Source organism: Hypomesus transpacificus, chromosome 22 (genome assembly GCF_021917145.1).
Source record: "Hypomesus transpacificus isolate Combined female chromosome 22, fHypTra1, whole genome shotgun sequence".
Taxonomy (NCBI): domain Eukaryota; kingdom Metazoa; phylum Chordata; class Actinopteri; order Osmeriformes; family Osmeridae; genus Hypomesus; species Hypomesus transpacificus.
In genome coordinates this window covers 3,752,550-3,773,391 of record NC_061081.1, presented here as the reverse complement: position 1 = coordinate 3,773,391, position 20,842 = coordinate 3,752,550, and the positions used below count along the sequence as shown (strand labels likewise).

The window sequence follows — 20,842 nt, the reverse complement described above, 5'->3', positions numbered from 1 at the left end:
AATCACACCACAGCAGGGATTCGATTTTTTCACGCATTTTACCACCTGCCTGTCTAACAACTGTGCTAGACTTGTATAGGGCTACATCCAGGCCAAAAAGTTCAACAACAACCAATTGGAGAGAGGAGGGTTGCTCTACACCAAGGCCGTAATCATAATCTGGTCAAAATGTCCCCCCAATATATTGATATAAGATTATAAATGTGCTACGCTACGACAGGCAACCACGCACGAAATTATCATAAAATTCATTCGTCCACCCCAATGTTGACTCCATTGCTATGGCCTTGCTCTACACACAAACGATTGAAATGATGTGCAGGATCCTCCAGAATCAGTATTATGCAATAAATTATAGTTGGGTTAATTAATAATAAGTTCAAAGTATAAAATAATAAGATGTGGTATTGATGTGCTTGGTAAAAATCGAATGGTCCAATTCATTCCTTTCAACATCGGCATCTCCAGCTTGACGCGTCTGAACAAACACATTATACACGCTCCACATAAACCGAGGCTTTTTTTTTGCTCGAGATAGCACTGACAGGGCACTATTATAATTCCACCTCCGCAGCGGACTAACTTGCGTGAGACAGGGAGAGAGAGGGAACAACTTAGAGACAGAGGAAGAGAGGGGGAGAGAGAGATGCTTCAGGGAGGGCAAACAAACCCTAAAGTTAAAAAGCTCCACAGCCAATTCGTCTAATTTACCAATTAACAAGCTGACAGCGCACACTTACTTAACCGACGTGGATTTCGGATTCTATTTTTCCTGCTTCGGAAGAGAAAACATAGGAGTAATCATGTTGCTGAACACTGTGTTCTCGTGCTTCGTCTTTTACGGTGTTCTCCTTGTATTGAAGATGTACATCATTGCCACCATAACTGGACAAATGAGGCTGCGCAAAAAGGTGAGTGGTGTCATGACATAGCTAGTTATTAACCGGTTATGTTATCAATATCATATCAAGGCAATTCCCCCGTCCTCTTTGTAGCCTACGTTTTATCCCCGTTAAAGGCATTCGCGAACCCGGAGGACGCACTGAGGCACGGAGGACTAGATCACTTCAGAAAGGACCCTGACGTAGAACGGTGCAGAAGGTGAGACCCTAACTGTTATATTGTCTTTTCTCTTGCACTTTTTTCTATCTAGAACTATCCATACACCTGCTAAGGACTGGGACGTTAACAATGCTTTTAGACCTCCCCCAAAGGAATTGACCCTCATTTGTATTCGTGGGCATGGATACTTTTACTAGTAATGCGCTAACACGTACCCCAAAGGAATCGACACTCTTTTGTATTTGTGTTATGAATATCCTAATTTTCATATTACTGAAAGTGCAAGCCCGGGGGCTGTGGGTAACTGTATGTTTGTTTTAACTTGTCGGAAAATGATCCGCGACGTCGGGTAAAACATGTTTTTCAAAGAAAACTTTCCATCCCTTTTTTGTTACTCCCCCAGGTGCCGTTTTATAGACCCGGCAGGAAACCAGGGTTGGGAATGCAGGCAATCACGAACATGTTTTTTCAGCATGTTTCTCCTATAGCTTACCAGTTGGTTGAAGGTTTGCTCAATCAAATGGTCTCATAAACATGTTGTCATGCCGTTTTTTAAATATTACATGTAGGCTGCACGAATAGGCTATTCATTTATCAGACTTTGATCTAAAACACCATATTGTTCGGCTCCTTAACCTTATTAGGGTTGGTCTCAGAAACATATTTTTCTCAGTAGTTGCTTTCACATTGGAGAGGAAACAGTTTACTTTGCATGTCTTGGAACTTTTTCTTGGAGAGTTTTCTTGGGTTCATTTGTCCTGTAAGACACACTTTTCCAGATCTATCTATAAAGTGTTGATGGAAACATACTAAATAATGACATGCAAACTCTCAAAATACATGAGATTCCCTCATGGCAGGCAAGAATATAGGCTAGAGAAATATTGTTTCATATGTGAAACATTACTGTTGTGCCCTCTCTGGGAACTGAAGATTATCCACAATTATTTTATTGTTGATTCTTTATGATTCTCAATGATTTGCACCTTATTTGTTAATCATGATTTTATTAGGAATACTGCTTGTACTCCTTGATGGCCTTAGCATAAGGAGACAGCAGCTGCCTGCAGATGCCTTAGTGAGAAGTTTTGCCCTGTCTCAGACAGGCTATCTGAGTGTGCCTGGCTGACAGGATGGAGTAGTCACATACAGGAAATCCCTAAATTAATATTTTAATTTGAGTCACAAAATATATTTCAACCCGGAGTTTTAAAAATACTGAAAGAATAATATAAAAGATGGGGAAAGCAGCCTTTTGCTAAACCACAGGTTTTTGTGTCTTGATTGTCAGTGGATGATGTAATTATGTGTGCTGACCCTCTGTTGTTGATCAAGCCCAGGAAGGCTGCGTCAAAACAGTTAAAATCTCTGTAAGATTTCTAATAAGAAACAGCTGTTTTACTGAGGCCATGATGATTGTATAATACAGTCCAGCACAACCTTTTTCCTGGACTTCCTCTTTGGAAGTCTATCAACCTCCCTGTTTGCTTCTCTCTGTTTCAGGGCTCACCGTAACGACATGGAGAACATCCTCCCTTTCCTGTTCCTGGGTGCTGTCTACTCTCTAATTAGCCCATCTCTGTCTTTGGCGCGCTGTCACTTCCTAGTTTTCTTTGTAAGTCGTCTTGTTCACAGTATGGCATACCTGTGCGCCCTGCCAGCGCCCACACGCTCCCTGGCATATGTTGTTGCCCAGGTGCCTTGCGTGTCAATGGCAGTGCAGGTCCTCATGGTGGTGGCCTCATACGCATGACTGTAGTACATCAATGCCACACTCTTAAAAGGGTGGCTAGGAGGTTGTTAAATTTAATTTGTAAGATCGAATGCACAAGAACTACCATACATAGAATATGTCATTTGTCATTGTGTACCCTAGGAGCTACACTGGTTCGATGTTCTGTCTGAGTTAGCGACCAAGATAATGTGTGAATCGTCTTAAAGGTCATTTTGCCTGCATACAGGCATCCAGTATCTCCCATGAGGGAGACCCTAAACACAGTACATACAGAAGGGAAAATAGAAGACTGCTGCTTTTTTAGCTGTCTATTCTATCTTCCTTTTTGTTATTGTCAAAATTGTGTTCTTGCTTTGTTGAATACCATTTGACCACGCTGTGTTTGTTGCTGGCTTACACTGCCTACGAATCCATGTCCAAGTCTTAAACACTCACTGTCAGCAGGCGATGCAATATTTTAAAAGAAGATTGTAGTTTTTGAATGTATTTTAAAGGCACAAAATGAAGGTTATTTAATTACTCTTTTATCCTTTATTATGGATGGTTTAAAACTTGAGAACTCCAATGTGGGATGTTGTCCTACATCTCAGCTCACAAGGGTTGTCCTACAACATGACCCAAAGAGCAGAGAGGTGATAAGTGACATCTCAGAGCCATATTTCCCTTTCATGAGTTTGTGTATTTACAAAGCAACTACCACCATGTTGGCAGCTGATCATGCAATATGGGACTTCATTCTTACTTGTATATGAAGGTTGTCACTGCTCCTTTACACTTGGTTGCCCCAGACTGTGGAAAATGAACTATTTGTAAGTTGCCTTCATTAACACAGAAGTCGGGGGCATGCAACACTAATGCTTCTATTAGTATATCTGTAACATATGTAACATTTGTGAATTCTGAAGACATAAATTCAAATTCATATTTATGCTAAGTTATTTTGGACTGTGCTTTGTTATTGAATGTTTCTCTTGTTAAATGAAGAAACCAATGTTTTTGGCAGTGAGCTTAGATTTACACATCAATGAGGAGCCAAGTTTTCATAGACAAGTTAAAACAGTTTACTGGAATTGAATCTGCTCTGTTTCACTCTCTTGGATAATCCCTTAAGAACTGTAATGGTTTGCTTTACACAAATGAGATGTAGCTCTGCCAAAGCAGTATTTTATTATATGTATATTTATTTAAATAATGCATTTTCAAAAAGTACAGATTTAATCTTTGGCCTGTTTATTTGCCCAACATGGTAATGAGTACTTTCGGAGCCAACTAGTGACTATTGCACTCATTTGGTTGTCTCTGGTCTGTAGTGGGGTAAAGACTTAGACATTCCTCTGACCTGACAGAGGGGGAGGGAAAAGCAGTGCGGTTGTGTGCGTGATATTACTGTTTTTCTTTCTGGGTTCTCTCTGTGTCTGGTGATGCAGAGTACAGGGCTGAGCTCCAACTTACCGCTTCCTGTTACGTAATGCTCTGTGCTACAAGGGATCTACAGAAAGAATCTTGGAAGAATCTAAGTGTAAATCTAAGTGAGTGTTTGGGTTACTGAAAAGCTGGATTCTCCAATGTTTTAAAGGCTGGGGAGGTGGGGTACTGGAAATATTGGGTCTTGGGGAGCTGGAAAGATTGGAAGCTGAGTGGTTGGTGGCTAAAAAGCTTGAGGCTGTAAATCTTAATGTTTGTCTGGGGAAATAAGGAGATGAGGCCAGAGAAGGAGAGAGAAACACATGCAGCCAGGAGACCACAGCCATAGGCATGATTATCTTGGCTAAGGTTGCCTTGTTTTTGGTCCCACACTCATCTCAGTCTCATTCACATTAACACATGCACTGACACACATAGGCCCTATGCTTTAACATAAGGTTCACATGTGCAGACTATACAATCACAAACACTCATATTTTTTGTGTGTAGTCACTATGGTGTTCCTCACCATGACAAGTAGTTATTTCAAAGAAATATCCCTTGTTTAAACTGTATACACACAGCCTCTGTGTGACTTCAGTGTGTGTGTTTGCTTTGGGGTCTCAGGTCAGGACTTGCCCTTATTTCAAGGACATGTGAAGAGGAAGAGAAGAGAAAGGGTTTACCCCTATCTTGTTCCCTACCACCCTCACTCCTTCTCTCTTTGTCAAACATTAGTTCATGGAATGGCATCTCAGTGGAATTTCAAAACCAACCATTGGGAAACAAGGGAAAGTCCACACCAGGGTCTCAAACTCAAATTAAATGATGGTCAATGACCAGGTGGCTTTCTACCAAGGGGAGAAGGAATTGTGTGGAGCTAGGAGGAACTGTCCCGTGTTTGTCCAACAATTACTTTGAACCATATAATGGAGTTAGATATAACTGAGGTTCGGGAAGCTCAAGTTTGTTAAGTTCCCCATTAGGATGGGTCAGGACTGAACTGGACCAAAGGCTGGTGAATCAAAAATACAAGTAGTTTATTACAAGATATAAACAAGTAACAAGCATGACAAAACAATAAACACTATAGGGGGTGTTGGACTATAGCAGAGCGAGATCAAAGAGGGTTACTGGGAGGGGAGGAAACCCGTGGGTAACTGCCCTTGAAGGCAGGCCTAGACGTGAACCGTTGTTTAAGGGTACATACGAGCACAGCAAATGGTGTAAGCCTTGCAGCCTCACTGTTAAATGATAGAAAAAAGCTACAGTTTTTTTCTATCAAATGATAGAAAAAAACTAAGGATTATGAGTCGGTAATACCGGCACTTCCTTTTTGCAATACATAGTTTTAAGCTTCCATCAGAATCACTGGAGGCTGGCCAAGTGGTTTGATTATGCACGGACGATGTCCACCAATCTTTCCTCACCATCCACAGCAAGTTTTTGAGAAATACATTGACTAAGTTTTTGACAGGATTCCTTCTAGAACTTGGTCATTTATCATAAAATGTGTAAGATGTTGGAATTAAAGCACACCGTGAAACTCTGGAAACCGATGCCTGTGGTATCTGTAAAATGTTTTGACTGTTTGACCATGCGGTTTCCCAACAAACGCAGAGGATGAGTCTGATGTGTAGCGGGGTTTAGAATAAATATACCTGATCTACAATCAGTTATTTAGTTAGGGGTTAGGACATCAAGGAAACCTAGATTTAATATGTAATAATAATTCCTCTGAAGGAATCAATTCATTCAAAGGTAGAGCGGATGAAATAACGCGAGGGAACAGAATACGCAAGTTCAAATTATATAAAATGATGAAGTAATTGGAAATATAATGAACAGTACAGGATATATTTGTTATTGGCTTTAGTAAGAGTTTGATGGGCTAACACATGAAACAAAACAAATGGCGGGAAGACGGGAAGAAAAAGAGTCATGGCCTTTGTCTATTAACGGGAATGGTCTAGTGTCAGGCACAGAATTTGCATGCATTAGCAGGGCGCTCGCTGTGGTGGCGTATATGGGACCGGTTCTGGTGGGCCGGTCTGGATCAAAGTCCAGCGCCTATTTTTACTCCCAGTCCGTCCCTGGTGGTAAGACAATTGAACAGAGAACCAATAGCCTACATGTTGATCAACATAACATAAGCAATTTATAATGTAGGAAACAGCAGACAAATGAAGGCTACATATCATTGCATTGATTACTTGGACAAGGTCAGATTGTCTTTTAACAAAGATGGCAAGCCATGAATGCGGTTATTATTGAGAAATAAGGTTGAACTGTTTTTATATTTAGGGAAATGCATATTTCACACCCAATTGGTCTGCTTGATTAACTGTTAATCTGAATATGTACTTTTGACTTAAGTAGGTTACATTTCTGGGTCACTGATGCTTTTATGCTTTTTCTCAAGTGATGTTTGATTGGGGCACTTCTACTTGTACTTTTTAATAGGTAAAGCCTACTGTTACTCGAGTATAACTTTTGAGAATTTGCTGCATAACTCCTGTTAACAATAAAGCCCTCATATGCATTGCAGCTTTATCTGACTTGAGTCTTTCATCATTACACCCATCACCTCAATCAAACAACTAACAAACTGCACTGAGTCTAAGAGTCCCCCAAAGCTTATATGTTAGATCGCCTGCTAACAGGTAGCTCATGATGACATGACTTGCTTAAGTCACCCTAATATATCTCTCTGGTAACATTGCCCCCTGCCTGGATACAGATATGTTACTGGGTCCCTTTGCCCTGTGCACCCAGGGCATTGTTGGCTGTTGTAATTAATTAAATGTACTTGAATCAATTTTGTTAAACAGATATTAGATAGCTACCCCTAACATCTGTTAAGACAACGACAGTACAAATGGATCAAATTCCATAAATATTTATTACATATCAATGAACAGAAATGACTACTCTCACAGCAGTGGTCTACAGCACTTGTTTAAAATAATTGTTCAAATAATATTAATAATAATTAGAATAATATTTTAGTTTCATTTGAGGCCACAATTTTAAACACAAACATTTACAAGTAGTACTTGGCATTAAAAACAATGGCGATACAATATTTTAAGACACTTGGTGTTTTTTTGTCATTTTTTTGTCATTTTGATATCACAGAGAGGTTCAGCAACAGTCTAAACAGTAAATATTGATTTAGATACAAAACCACTGTGAAAACGTCAAGGGGAAGGAGAAAAACAGAAGAGGGTGGGCCAAAATCAAAAAGAGAGGAAAAAGGGAGTAACAATCAAAGTGATTAAGCAGTATTAGAAATCTTCAGACAGCAACCTCCTGTTGACCCATATGTTATAGGAACCAAAATATTGAAGAACAAGTATACTTTTCTTGTAAAAATAAATCACGTTTTTTCATTTTTTTGAACACCCTATGTTGTGTAATAGTTGAGGGGATGCACATTGACTCAGTCAAACACAGTGAGTAACAGAGAAGAGTGGGTGAAAGAGAGTGGAGAGTATCAGGGAGAAGGGGGTGTTCATGCATTTTCAAAAAGGGGTTCCATTTTGCAAGAAAATAAGACACTTGCGCCAATATGAGAGTTCCAACGCTAATTTCCTGTCGTCAACATATGGACTCTCAACAGTGTTAGTTATATTGTATTTGCTATTAGAGTTATTCTGGATTATGGCTGTGTCTTAATGCTGTTTTAACTGACTTCTGGCTGTGCATGCATTAGTCACTGACTGTTTTCTCCTGTCCCATTGCACTTGGTGAGCTCAGTATTCCACCTTCCAAACTCACAAGTCTGAGATTGATCTTCATGGAGAATACATAGATACCTTATGAGGACGTTTTTTTTATACATACAAGCTACATAGGACCATGTAGTGGGTTTGTGAGTTTCAGAATGAACATCAATGCTGACGTGATAACACTACCAGTGGTTGGATGCTGCCCTGTGCAACCCTCAAGACATGAATGCTATAGGACCAGTAGGTCTGGAGAGGCAGTTGCATCATAGGAACTGTAGTTTTGTGGAGTATGCTGACGATTGGCACTTCTGGGAGATTCCACTTTCGGTCCACCTGTCTGCCTCTCTATCTAAGTACCTGTCTACCTTTCTGGTTCATCTGTCCACCTGTCTCTCTATCTAGCTGGCCCTCTACTTGTCTGTCTCCCTAACTACATACCTGTCCAACTATGTACAGTTCTTGTCTGCAGTACCTAATATCCTATCTCTCTACTTGTCATCATCGTAACTGTCTGTCAACTAGTTTGTTGGTTCACCTGTCTGCCTGCATACCAGATCATCTATGCATCATTGTACCTGTCTGTCTGTCAGTCTGTCTACTTGTTGTATGAAGGAATAAACAAGACAGGCCAACGTGTAGAGCATAAAACAATACATTTACTAAATAAGTGACTTAATTGTATTTTTCTCATATATCTATAAAGGTATACAATGTTTTTCCATGTGTATGCATCTTAACATATAAACAGATGTACGAATAGCTATGCATATATTACACAACATTTGAAAGTGGAAATCATCACATAATAATATGCAGCAAATCGGGGAGCTGCAGGAACAGAAAGGGAGTTTGAACCACAGGGTTCGTCTTCGTGCCTTGGTGTGTTTACATTCAGTTTTGGTTTGTTGGGGGAAACCATAAGCAAAACTCACTGAACTCTTCCCTGACATTGTCAACACCTGCCACCTCTTCATTTCTTTGGGTTTGTTCGCGGCTGTTAGATACACACTCACACACACAACACACAGCACACACACACACACTTACGAACACACACACCTTCACACTCCAGGCCTGATGGTAGGGTAAAAGGGGTCTGGAGGCAAGCAACAGGGAGATAAACAAGTAAAATAATCTAACAACAAGCAAAACCAACCCACACAAGGAAAGGATGAGCCCAAAGATGTGTGAATGAGGTGGGTGAAGAAGTGCATGATGGGATTGTCTTCACTTGAGGTCCAGGACATCTTCTTCGAAGGAGGTGGAGAGGGTGAAGGGGTTGGTCAGAAGGGGGGGAGTCTCCTCGCCGAGCACTGTTTTCTCTGGCTCCGCCTCTGAGCCAGAGGAGCAATGCCGTTGAACTTCAGAGTCTGTGTCAGCTGACTCAGATCCAATCCTGATTGGATTAAAAAAGAAACCACATACTCTTCAGTCAATCACAGAGCAGGCAATAGTATGATGCTGACAATGCTGATAATGATGTCAGTCACCTTTCGTTAGTTGACGTCAAAGCCCGAGCCCGGGGCTCTTCCTCCGTAGTTTTCCTGCTCATCTTCCTCTGTTTGACCGTGCTGTTGTCTGGCTTACCACTCGGCTCCTCAGTCAGACCTGTACACACAAACAACATACACATTCATACACAGTTTCGTTATGCTCTCTTGAATACTTCATGTAAGGATCATCTCAGTGTGTACCTCCCTGTGTGTCCTTTGCTCGCCTATTTTAAATGTGTTTATGTAGAAATGAGTGTTTGTGTGAGTGTGTTGTATGCAAAGCCTTACCAAGCAGCTCCTTGCGCGTGCGGCTGGCAATCTCCTTGATCTCCATGCGAGACAGCGAGAGGGAGTGTGTGGCGGGGCTGAGGGGGGTAGGGGCCACCATGCTAAGGGGGGCGGAGGAAGTCACCACCTTGTTGACCAGCGGGGACTTGAGAGGCCTCTCGATGCTGCGACCCACCAGGTTACTCAGCGGAATCTTGAAGATATGCTTACAAGCGGTTTCACCTAGGATGGGGATGGGGGGCACAAAAGACACAAGAAAAATTTTAGAGGATAAGGGATAGAGAGAAGTAAAGAGAGGTGGGAAAGAAAGTGAGAAGAGAGTGTAAAGAAGGACGGATTTAGAGAGAAAAACTAGATAAGACAGAGAGCAACAGGGAAGGATTGGTGTAATTGGTGAGATGGTGAATAGAAGCAGAGAAAGAGATGAACAAGAGACAGAGAGACAGAGGAGACATGGGAAATAATGGAGGAAGAGGGATAGAAAGCCAAAATTTGAAGTCAAAATAGAGAGAGACTTTTGAGACTGTTACATTAGAGAATCTTGAATCAATGTTGTGAGGATTAAATTAATAAACAAAAATTGTTTGCACATAGCACAAAAACAAACACACACTTCTCAGACTGAGGTATTAACACAAGTTACTCAAACCACAAAAAAATACACCCACGCTGCAGTCTGTCAACTACTGAATGACACTTTGGGGTATTTTTTAAATTATTCCTAATTGTCTATTAACACGGTGTAATATAACCACTCAGTTACAGCCTGCTATTGTTGATCATTTATAATTTATTTTACTAAATTAATAATTTAACAAGGGCTGAATTTCATTGGACGCTTACATCTCTGTAACGGCACTGTCTCAACAGTGGCTATGTGCCCGCCTGCATGTAGCCACCAGGGGGTAGTGCTGTGATTCTCCATCATAGACTTATCACACGGACACATGCATCCGCTCACACACACACACACAAGCATGCATGCACAATTATGTGACAAAATCAATGAGGAGGCTGCATTGCGCAAAACAGACCCCACATCCTTCAAATGTCAGGGGGTCAGTGGTGAAGGAAACAGCAGAAAGGGTGAGGTAGTCACAGTGATGTCTGTGGCAAACCCACAGCATCACAACCCCCCCCTCTACCTTCACTACAATATTAGACGACAACTAACATGGCAGTTCAATTGAAACAAGCATGCAAGTCATGTGCAATATACATTCTATCATCGGGCAGCACCCATATATTCCACATGCGTTTCTGCTCCTGGGGAATAATGCATAAGCATAACCTAGTACCTCACTAGCATGAGATTCTGATAAGGCTAATAGCATGAATGGCTACTGCTGTCCCATGTAAGGTCTAGACCTGATTATGATTGTTTTGTCCAGTCAGTACCACAGGGACCAGGTTATAGCTATTATGTCTCAGCCTTTTCGGGGAAACAGACAGTAGCAGATTGTACCGGAGGCAGGCTAACTACTTTAGCCTGTCTCAGGAAAATAGGGTTGACAAATGTGGGGCTTTGTTACTGAAACAGCGTCAGTAACAGACTCTGTCTGATGTTACTGGAGGTGGATGAATTGCAAACTCGGTAAGCGACTCTGGTTAATGGATTAGCGGTTAGCAAATCTGTGCTAGTCGTGGTAGCAGTGCTTTGTGAAGGAATTGTGGTGGGCGTAAACGAGATATGATCAGATTGGATGAATGACAAAAGGTCCCCAGCAGCAGAGACGGGTAGGTGCACAGACCAGGACTGAACAGACACTCTAGGGATGGCAGGTTTGTCAGTGCCCCCACTCCCACTCCAGATTGTGGTACCTCTATTTGGATCACCACTTTGGATCGGAGAGGGACTTTGACAAAAGTATCCATGGCGACGGTGCAATCTGTAAATCATGTTATAGCAGACCTGTCTTCTTCTCCCCCTGTCTCTCTCTCCCTCTCTCTCTCTACCAACAATTTGTCACCCTCTACTTTCTTTCCTCCCTTACCTTTTTCTTTCTCTCTACTGTCTTTCCTCTGAATACCACAGTTTTTCTATCACTTTTGTCCACCCCTCCACTTTCTCTTCTCTTTCACCTCTCTACACACCTTTTTTACTCTCTACACATCTTTATCCACACAGCTTCTCCCTGTTTACTCTCTCTATTCCCCTATTCTCTCACTATCAACATCCCTTCTCACCCCTTTCTCTCCATTCGTCTCTACTTCAAGTAGAGTCAGATGGCTGAGCAGTGAGGGAGTCTGGCTAGTAATCTGAAGGTTGCCGGATCGATTCCCCCGCCGTGCCAAATCACGCTGTGTCCTTGGGCAAGGCACTTCACCCTACTTGCCTCGGGGATATGTCCCTGTACTTACTGTAAGTTGCTCTGGATAAGAGCGTCTGCTAAATGTAAATGTAAGTAAATGGACAATTAAGTTTCCTCCCTTTGTTTCACTCACAACTTTCGATTTACCTTTGTCTTTATGTCTCTCCACCTCTCGCTCATAACCTGTTCTCACCTTGTTTCTTTAAGTGTTTCTGACAGTAATAGGGATGGGGTTAGGGTTAGGAGGCAGGTAGAAGAAGACACCGAACATTCACTTCATGTTCAATCGTCTGGTCTACATGCCAACGTGTCTGATAGTTAGACAGTGTAGTATTTGAGTGCGTGCATGTTAGTGGGGGCAGCATCCGCATGGCATGGCGTGACACACAAGGTGACCCCTCCAGTACCTTCAGCGTCCTTAGACACGTACAGGGAAAGCTTGGTACCGTACGGAATCCGTATAGAATCTGAACCAGGGGAGGAAGAAGAAAGTTACACAGTGACACAAACACGCACACAGACACACACTCAGTATAGTTTCATCTTCTCAAGGGACTGAAAACCCTGTTACAGAGGCATCATGGCCAGTCTAAGAGTTGGTCAATTGGATTCAAATAGGAAGCACCCAGGAACAGATATAGCATCTTCCTCCAAATCCCCTAGCAGCAAGCCCAACCCATCAGCCCAACAAAGTTACCATCAGCTACTGACCGCACACACACACTGTTGGGATCCTCATTTGGATGTGTGTGTGATGTTTTGAAGCTATTTCTGTCCGAGGTGGCCTGGTCAGTAGATTTACTGCTATTGTGTCTGATGATTGCTGCCTTGTCGGAACAGAGAGAAGTCAGCAGACGGACATCCTCCTTGTCTGTTGCCAGCTATTCTCTGTCCTTTGTGTGTGTGTGTGCACATAGGAGTGTTTGTCTACTCACAGTCCTTGTGAGTGATGAAAAAGACCATTTGCATCAGAAATATGTCCTCCACGTGACGTTACACAGCAGGAGAAAGTGGACCATTGTTAATCAGAGTCAAATGTAGGATGGAGGGATAGATAGATGGGGGAAAGGGTAGAGGTAAAAGGGGTGGGGGAGGTGGGGAGGAAGGCTGATATTGATCTGCCCATCCCAGTAGGTCTTGCTCTCCCTTGGGAGGTTTTGTTACTTTACCTGTGTTTGTGAATACGTGTGCCAGTCTACTTTATGGTATAACATCCCCTTGGAGTGTGCTCTAAATTATTCATTGCACAACTGCAGGTACAACACCGCAAGGCCCTATGGGAAAATTATCTTTCAAACTGCTACGACGAGCAAACGCTGTTACTGCAGAATCAAACTTATTCTAGACAGGCAGGCTTAAACACTGTGAGAGAATTCCAGTTCTTGAATTCTGCTGTTTTTCTACGTTTGGAATCGATGTGAGAGTAATCGTGCAGACTGCCATGATATGTATAAGCTCTTGTATCGATCCTGGGGTGACTCCGTTTCCAGGGGGGCAGTCTTACCATCGCCAAGGGGGGAGGGGAACACGGGCATCTCGTATCCGGTGGGTGTTTGAGGAGAACTCTGGGAACTGGTGTCTCTGGAGCTGCAGTTGGTGGCGGAGTTGACCGGAGCAGATGACACAAAGTAGATGTCCGACTGAGAGATGGAAAGAAGAGATGGGAGAACGAAACGGAATTAGAAGAATATAGAAAGAGATATGGCAGAAGGAGGAAGAGTATCAAAGAAGATAGCACAGGGCCGAGAGAAGGACAGAAAACACGGAGAGAGCGAGAGATGGGGTGGCAGAGGAAAGAGTAGGTAAAGAGTGGGACATTGACAGAGCCAGAAACAGAGAGGAAGGAAGACATAAAGAGAGGGGGATAGAGAAACATATTTAAAAAATAATTAGCAAGTCACGAAATGCCATTTGCATAGTCAGACAGTCTGATTTTGCGGCATGCTTGTTTCCATGTGCTGGGTGGTAAACCTCCCAGGGAATGACAATGACTATATTACTATTGCTCTCTGTGCAGCCTGATTGCAGCTAATTTCCATGTGGGCTAATACGGGCTGATTGCAGAGAGAGAATTCAGAGAGGGTTTCGCCTACAGTTCACAGCATTTAGCTTGTTTTATACTAGGATCACACTCGTGTTTGTAAGATACTTTTACTGATTAGTAGAGATCTTGTGTGTTACGCTGTATTGTATTCTGTTTTATTTTGTGTGATTGTGTTTATATTAGATTATGTTAGTATAAATAGTAGGACTTATCTGTCTGGTGATGAGGACACAACTATACTGTCCGGTTCAATCATCCTCACCCTGGATGCAGTCAACTGTAGCTCAGGAACTACAGCTGTGTACACCAGATTGCCGTTGACAACCAGTCGGATTTCGATGGAGTCTGTGGTGAAGGCCAGGATATAGGGGAACGCACAAACTACAACAACAACAACATCCGCAACATAGGTTAGGGCTCGTACTGCACCAAAATCACGTCACTGTGTTGTCTTGCTGTTAATTAATGACTGACATATTGTCAATAAAAAGTGTCAGAAGTATGGAGGAAAACTACTGGTAGTATTTTGTTATATTAACATATTAACAAGCAGCAGCTGTTTATTGCTAGAGGGGAAACACAATGTAATCAGTCTCACACAAACACACACAGACACCCACACAAACACACATAAGCAAATAATCCTCCTCAAAGATAAAAAAATAAATAAAACACTCAATTGTCGCGGGTGGGCCAGACCAACTGCATTGTTACCATGGCGACGGCTGCAGCCATCCAAAAGCTGGGATGGGGCGTGGCCTGGTTGCTGTGGTTACCTACCGATGGCGTTGGGCATCTGGTTCCAACTGAAGTGGAAGTCTGAGACGTTGGAATGGATCATTGGGGTGGAGCCACTGAATGGACACACCTTCTTGTAGTAACAGATGTCTAGAAAGAAGAGAGAGAGAGTGAGAAGAAAGATAAAGAACAGAGAATATGAACAGTCACACAAGAAAGAGTGTGGTAGACCCGTAACATACCAGTACAATCACAATATATAGTATTAAATATTTATGTGCAGAATCTAACCTACAAAACAACAACTATTTTTTTAAGTGTATCTCTCAGGAGGGATTAAATTCACCAGGTAATCATGCATTTTAATTACAATGTTTATCAATTTGATAAACAAGCACACACAAACACACACACACACACTCTTCTTGGGGAGAAAACATTTACAGTTGTAACACAGCAGCAGGCCTGCTTCCCCATCCTCGTACACATCGATGGCTGCCACGAAGTTTACCTGCACAAACATAACCCCCAACCTTAGTCAGCAACCTGAACACAGCATTGACAGAACCACGCCACTAAACATGAAAGGCCTCTCCAACCTTAGCTCCATATAAACAAGAATTGCTAGTATCTACAGATTACATGGGTTTACAGTTCTTTGTCTGTACATGTGTGTGTTAATCATGTTGACACAATAAGTCCCTCACTAGTTCATTAGTTACATGATAAGGACAGTTATTGTTTAGTTAGTTGTAATTCTGTCATTTTGTTATTTGTTTGCTAATGCGGGGAGTGCTGTTAGCTGGGACGCTAACAGAGCTGGTCCAACTGAAGCTGTGAGGAGCGAGGTTGTTAAAACAGCTGCCCCAGAGGCTCATTCTGTCCAAGGTGCCGAGGGAGAGTATTTACCCAGTAAACCAGCATGGTTGTTTGTGCTTGTGAGTATGAGAAGTGTTGAGTATGTGTGTGTGAACATGGGTGAATTTGTGACCCAATGTTTTATATACAGTAAGAGTGTGTGTGAATGTGTGTGTGTGTGTATCCAGACCCGGTTGGCATCTACGTGGTGCAGCCGGTAAGCGTCTCCAGTACTCTCATTGATCAAGTCAAACTGGTGTTTGTACGCCACACAGATCATGTTGTCATTTTCCCCCGTCGGCCCGTCAACCAGCGCCATGACGACTGGGGGATCACAGAGGCAGATTTCCTGCAGAGGAGTCACAGGCTCATTAGTATGTACTGTATACAGGAGGATGTGAGTGCATTGTCTTGTGTGTGTGAACCCACCCGTATGTACTGGAACTCCTCCACTGGTGAGTCCGCTCCTATGGCAATGGCGCCAAACCCGTCAGGGCGTGGCTGTTTCCTGGTGATTAGGAGGAGCTTGTTCCTTATGGCCGCCACGATGCGCAATTCCACCCCGTGGTGTGTGTTGATGGAGTAGAGATGACAGCCTGGTGGAGAAGAATGGAGGGATGAGAAAACAGGTGGGGCAGTTAGTGGAGAGGAAGATAAAGAAAGAGAGTAATATAAAATACAAACTCAGACTACTAAATACAGTTTCCCTGTATTCTCTTTTTCAGAAAAACAAGACATACAAAACAAAACCACAACTCAAGACTCAAATAAAAAAAACAGTTAATGTTAGGCTTCATATCTCGCCAGCTTTTTCTGAACCTGGATGAGTACTAAGAGCAGCTCTCTCTAGAGCTGGTTATGGGCTAGAACGATAGGGAAGAGAGTTATAGGGAGGTGGAAGAAAAGAGAAAGAAAGACATAGAAAGAAAGAGAAAGAGAAAAAGGGGTTATGAAAGTGAAGTGTGGGGTGAAGAAGAGAGAAAAGGAGGGGTGAGGAAGAGAGGGAGAGAATAGTTTGGCTGTAGTACAAAATGTTGTGTATTGTATGTGCTTCTAGCTCCAGGATAAACCGTTATCCTTGAGAGGGATTGTGTGTGCTTACCTTTAGTCTTCTCCAGCTTGTTCTCTCGGCTGTCACACTTGCTCCTGACCAGCTGCCTCTCCTCCAGTCCTCTCTTGAGCATGCTCAGTCTGAACACATAGAGACGAGCATCTTTCCCTGAGTGGGGAGACAAACCCAATCAACACTGAGATACACTAACCTACTTCCACGGACCTTCCTTCTTTAAGGGGATGATACATGACAACAGTCATCATACTTCCAGAGAGATTCAGCAACACAAGGTTCTTATTATTGGGGATATATCCATTTAGTCATTTAGCAGACGCTCTTATCCACAGCGATATCCTTACATAGTGTTTTATTATTTTGTTCATTCATTCTGTTTGTGCAACCACCCATAGGCAAGCAACCTATGGGTGGTTGACAAAGATGGCTGGACGGGGATGGACAGGGATGGCTGGATCCAAGCGCAGAGCGCAGGGGTATTCATTATAACAATAGAAAACAGGAGCAAAAAAAGGTTTCTATAAAAAGTAGTTACTTCAAGATCAGTACTAGCAGGTTTGGTAGTCTGGTAAACAGACAAACAATACCTCACAAAGGACAGGGTGTGAAGCAGTTTAAGTAGTGGCAATAAGTGTCAGAGGGAGAACAGGAGAGTGGAATTTGCAATCAGTACTCTGACGAGGACCGGGATCTGCTGTGAAGGCTGCGTTCATGAAGTCCGGTGAAGGGTTTGCATTTCCCAGCCCTATGGAAGATTGCGGAACAGGCGCAGGGACAGACCTTACACTGCCAGTGCTGAGGGTTGGTGAATGAGCTGACAGAAGGCTTGCCTGGACCACTATCATATAACATGCTACTGTGCTTTTCTGAGATTAATGTTAGGCTTAATTTTGAGCCTCTAAACTGAAAAACACTGATCCACACACATTCTGTACGTGTAACGAGGATGCAGACTCAGGGAAGGTCCCAAATGCAGGGGGTTTATTAAACAGGGTCAGGGTACGGTCCAAGATCAGGTTACCAGCAAACAGGGCAATAGGGACAATCCAAAGACTTGGTCGAGGTACAGGCAGCCGTTCGTTCACAGGCAAACAGGGTTTAAAGGGGTAATCCAAAAGCAGAGTCTGTGTTAAGTCAGTCAGTCAGTCATATTTATTTATAAAGAACATTTAAAATTAAAAGCTGCTGTACAAGAGCGAATTATTAAAACACAACAGACACAAAACACAACCACAGACGATGCACAAACATTTAAGAGGCAAGGGTAACAATACACACATGACAGGACTAGATAACGCATAGTCAGCAAAAGACGTAGTTTAACACTTTGCACTGAAACTATGGATGTCATGGATTTAAATTGGAAGTTAAATGACACAGGTGAAAAAGCTTAATACTAATGAACACAGAAAACCTAATTCTACGGGGAGGCGGAGTGCAGCCACTTGGTAGGTAGCTCAGTGGAGATGGGTGTTACAGTACACACACACAAATGCACACACACATTCACACACACAGGCATGCTCACACCCATACATAAGCAGTTTCTCAGTGAGAGCATTCCTCTAAGAAAGCCCAAAGTGGTTCTACGAACGTCTTTTTCAATTCCTTTTCAAGTGAGAGAGTACGAAGGCTGTTTTTTTTAGAGCAAAGCTCTCAGGCGTATTAAGTTGAAAATAGTTCAATTTTGAAGTAAATCGGTGCAGGGCGTTTGGTAGAACCCCAGTATTTTTTTCTAAATGGCCCTGTCTCCTTTTCTGACAGAAAAGTGCTCAGGGATTTCAGGATGTTTGTTTGGTCTCTGTGTTAAAGACATCATCTGGAGCATGTCTGCCTCTGATGATGCAGGCTAACACTCAACCTTAAGACTATTTCGCATTCTTCTTTTGTTCTGACAAGTTGATTGACAAGCCTGTGTATAGATTTCTCTCTCTGTCCACCTCCATAGTAAAACAGTGGAAAGGTCATCTCAATAGGTCATCATAATCCTGCTGGAGCCACACACACACACACACAAACACGCACACACATACACACACACACACACACATGCATATACACACATATACTGTATGCAGCATACACACACACACACACACTCAGACACAGAGAGAAATCAATGAGTTCACTGGAGCGACTGAGTAAAACAGCAAGAAAGAAGCGAGTGAATGTTCAACGCAGAAGAAAGAGAGGGAGAGAGCAGGGGAAGGGGGCTGGGGCGATATGGAAAGAAAGGGGGGGACATTGTCTAGAAAAGAAAGTGTAGGGAAAAAGAGGAATAAACAAGCCCCCTATGAAAGTATATGAATTTGTAGATGTATGGACAAATATTGGGACTTGACTGGATGCTGGATGGATCAAAGGATGGACAAATAAATAAAAGTATGGGGTCAACTTTCCTTTACCTTTATCTGCCCGGGTGATGAGCAGGTCCTGAGGTTCTAGAATGTGCATCTGCTTGACCACCATGGTCTTGTCAAACACCTGCACTGGAGGCACCGCTGGAAGTTCTGCAAGATAACACAGAAAGATACGATCAAACTCTGTAACATTGACCCCAGGGGCGTCGCTAGACCCTTTTTACTAGGGCACGTGCCCCAGTATAAATCTGCTGTGCCCCAGTACAAAAAAATGTGTTAAAAGTTTGAGTTTTACGTCAGTGCATTCATTTATATTGATAATCCTGGAAAAATAAACACTGTATCCTAACTAAAGAAAGTACTAAAGAATAATAGTCCAACGGATCATCTTATTTTGACATAATAACCACATTAATCCAATTTGTTATATTGAAGCTCTAAAAACAGTATTTGCAAGTCATTGCGAATAAAATTGTCTATTTTCTCACATGAATTGACTCACATTAACTATTGTCCCTACCAAAGCCGATATCAAATTTACGTCCCTGAACTGTACGTGAAATGAGTAGGGGCCTGTGCCCCAGTAGAGCTTCTAGCAACGCACTTGAGTGACCCTAACAACCCTGATCTAACATTGTCTCAGAATGTGTCTTTTCTTGGTGAAGTGACCAGCTGCTAGCCCTGTCAGATAATATAACTACCAGAAGACAGAGATGTCTGCAGGGGTTGAGGGAAACAAAAAAAAGACTATATGAAAATAGAGTACTCAGAGCAGTGATATTCTCAGTTTTTGTACAGCACTACAGAGCAAGAGTTGAGTCTGTCAGACCCACCGGTGTTTGCAAGCATTGGATCAGGTGCTGAAACACAGTGAAGCAAAACGTTAAACTATAAATTACTATTGATGGGATTATTAATTCTGTTTTAAAATCCAGAATAATGATCTGGATTACAGTTTTTGTTAAAAAATTACGTCATACAAATTTCAATGGCTAACGGAGATAATGACAACATTCTACTAATGATTCAGATCAACTCACCGTCCAATAACATTACCCCTGCCATCTCCGTGGCAACCAGCAGTGACTGACCCCAGGAGTCGGCACACACGGTCTCATGGGGAAATGTACTGCAGAAAGACTGGGACTCCCAGGGCTGCAACACACACACACACACACACACACACACACACACACACACACACACACACACACACACACACACACACACACACACACACACACACACACACACACACACACACACACACACACACACACACACACACACACACACAGGGTTTAGAATAGATTTGAGAAACTGTGTCTAGGGACTCATACCCATCCCATTATAGGTAATTGAAAGACCTAGTCAGATGCTCACCTCCTTCCTACACAGGCCTGTGGTCACCAAACTGGTGGGGGCGTCTCCTCTCACTATGGTCTTCAGCTTCAACGCCTGGACAACACAAAAACGTGTGTTTATACAAGTGTGTACTTTTTGTTTGGTCCATATGTGTGTGAGAAAGAGAGAGAGAGCAAGAGAGAAAGAGTATGTTACCTGTCCTATTCTGACAAACTCAGCCTGTCGTGCCTCCTCCTTTTTACGTGCGGACTTGGGCGACTCTGGGAGCACGTCACTGAAGGAGCGTCTGTTCAGCATGTTCTGAGGAGAGAAGGGAACCTACACATGGGAGACCAGCACACACATACACACACATACACACACATGCACACACAGATGCACAG

General features: G+C 42.6%; 2 protein-coding genes across 10 annotated transcripts in view; one reads left to right on the top strand and one right to left on the bottom strand.

Moving 5' to 3' along the window:
* The first annotated feature begins 549 nt into the window (after positions 1-549).
* ptges (prostaglandin E synthase) lies at positions 550-6,748 on the top strand. The gene is made up of 3 exons (XM_047045298.1): positions 550-911; positions 1,019-1,101; positions 2,566-6,748. The coding sequence occupies exons 1-3, from the start codon at positions 804-806 to the stop codon at positions 2,813-2,815; spliced, it is 441 nt and encodes a 146-aa protein (XP_046901254.1). The 5' UTR covers positions 550-803; the 3' UTR covers positions 2,816-6,748.
* Positions 6,749-7,084: 336 nt separating this feature from the next.
* garnl3 (GTPase activating Rap/RanGAP domain like 3) overlaps positions 7,085-20,842 on the bottom strand; it is a 69,360-nt gene continuing 55,602 nt past the window's right edge. For 5 of the 9 annotated variants that reach the window (XM_047045770.1, XM_047045772.1, XM_047045775.1 and 2 more), the window contains 16 exons: positions 20,655-20,777; positions 20,478-20,552; positions 20,135-20,249; positions 19,928-19,954; positions 19,140-19,244; positions 16,768-16,884; positions 16,095-16,261; positions 15,856-16,014; positions 15,252-15,318; positions 14,850-14,957; positions 14,332-14,450; positions 13,530-13,665; positions 12,433-12,492; positions 9,714-9,935; positions 9,423-9,540; positions 7,085-9,328 (listed from right to left, as the gene is read on the bottom strand). In XM_047045770.1, the coding sequence (XP_046901726.1) occupies positions 9,160-9,328; positions 9,423-9,540; positions 9,714-9,935; positions 12,433-12,492; positions 13,530-13,665; positions 14,332-14,450; positions 14,850-14,957; positions 15,252-15,318; positions 15,856-16,014; positions 16,095-16,261; positions 16,768-16,884; positions 19,140-19,244; positions 19,928-19,954; positions 20,135-20,249; positions 20,478-20,552; positions 20,655-20,777 (1,887 nt within the window). In that variant the 3' untranslated portion in view covers positions 7,085-9,159. Of the gene's footprint in view, positions 9,329-9,422; positions 9,541-9,713; positions 9,936-12,047; positions 12,493-13,529; positions 13,666-14,331; positions 14,451-14,849; positions 14,958-15,251; positions 15,319-15,855; positions 16,015-16,094; positions 16,262-16,767; positions 16,885-19,139; positions 19,245-19,927; positions 19,955-20,134; positions 20,250-20,477; positions 20,553-20,654; positions 20,778-20,842 lie in introns of those variants that run through there. The other 4 variants (XM_047045771.1, XM_047045773.1, XM_047045779.1 and 1 more) reach the window with 4 other exon arrangements.

Excerpts from the sequence above, each read along its gene's own strand:
- ptges (XM_047045298.1), top strand. The coding sequence starts at position 804 with ATGTTGCTGAACACTGTGTTCTCGTGCTTCGTCTTTTACGGTGTTCTC. Across the intron at positions 912-1,018 it reads AAATGAGGCTGCGCAAAAAG|GCATTCGCGAACCCGGAGGA; the intron begins GTGAGTGGTGTC and ends TCCCCGTTAAAG. Across the intron at positions 1,102-2,565 it reads GACGTAGAACGGTGCAGAAG|GGCTCACCGTAACGACATGG; the intron begins GTGAGACCCTAA and ends TCTCTGTTTCAG.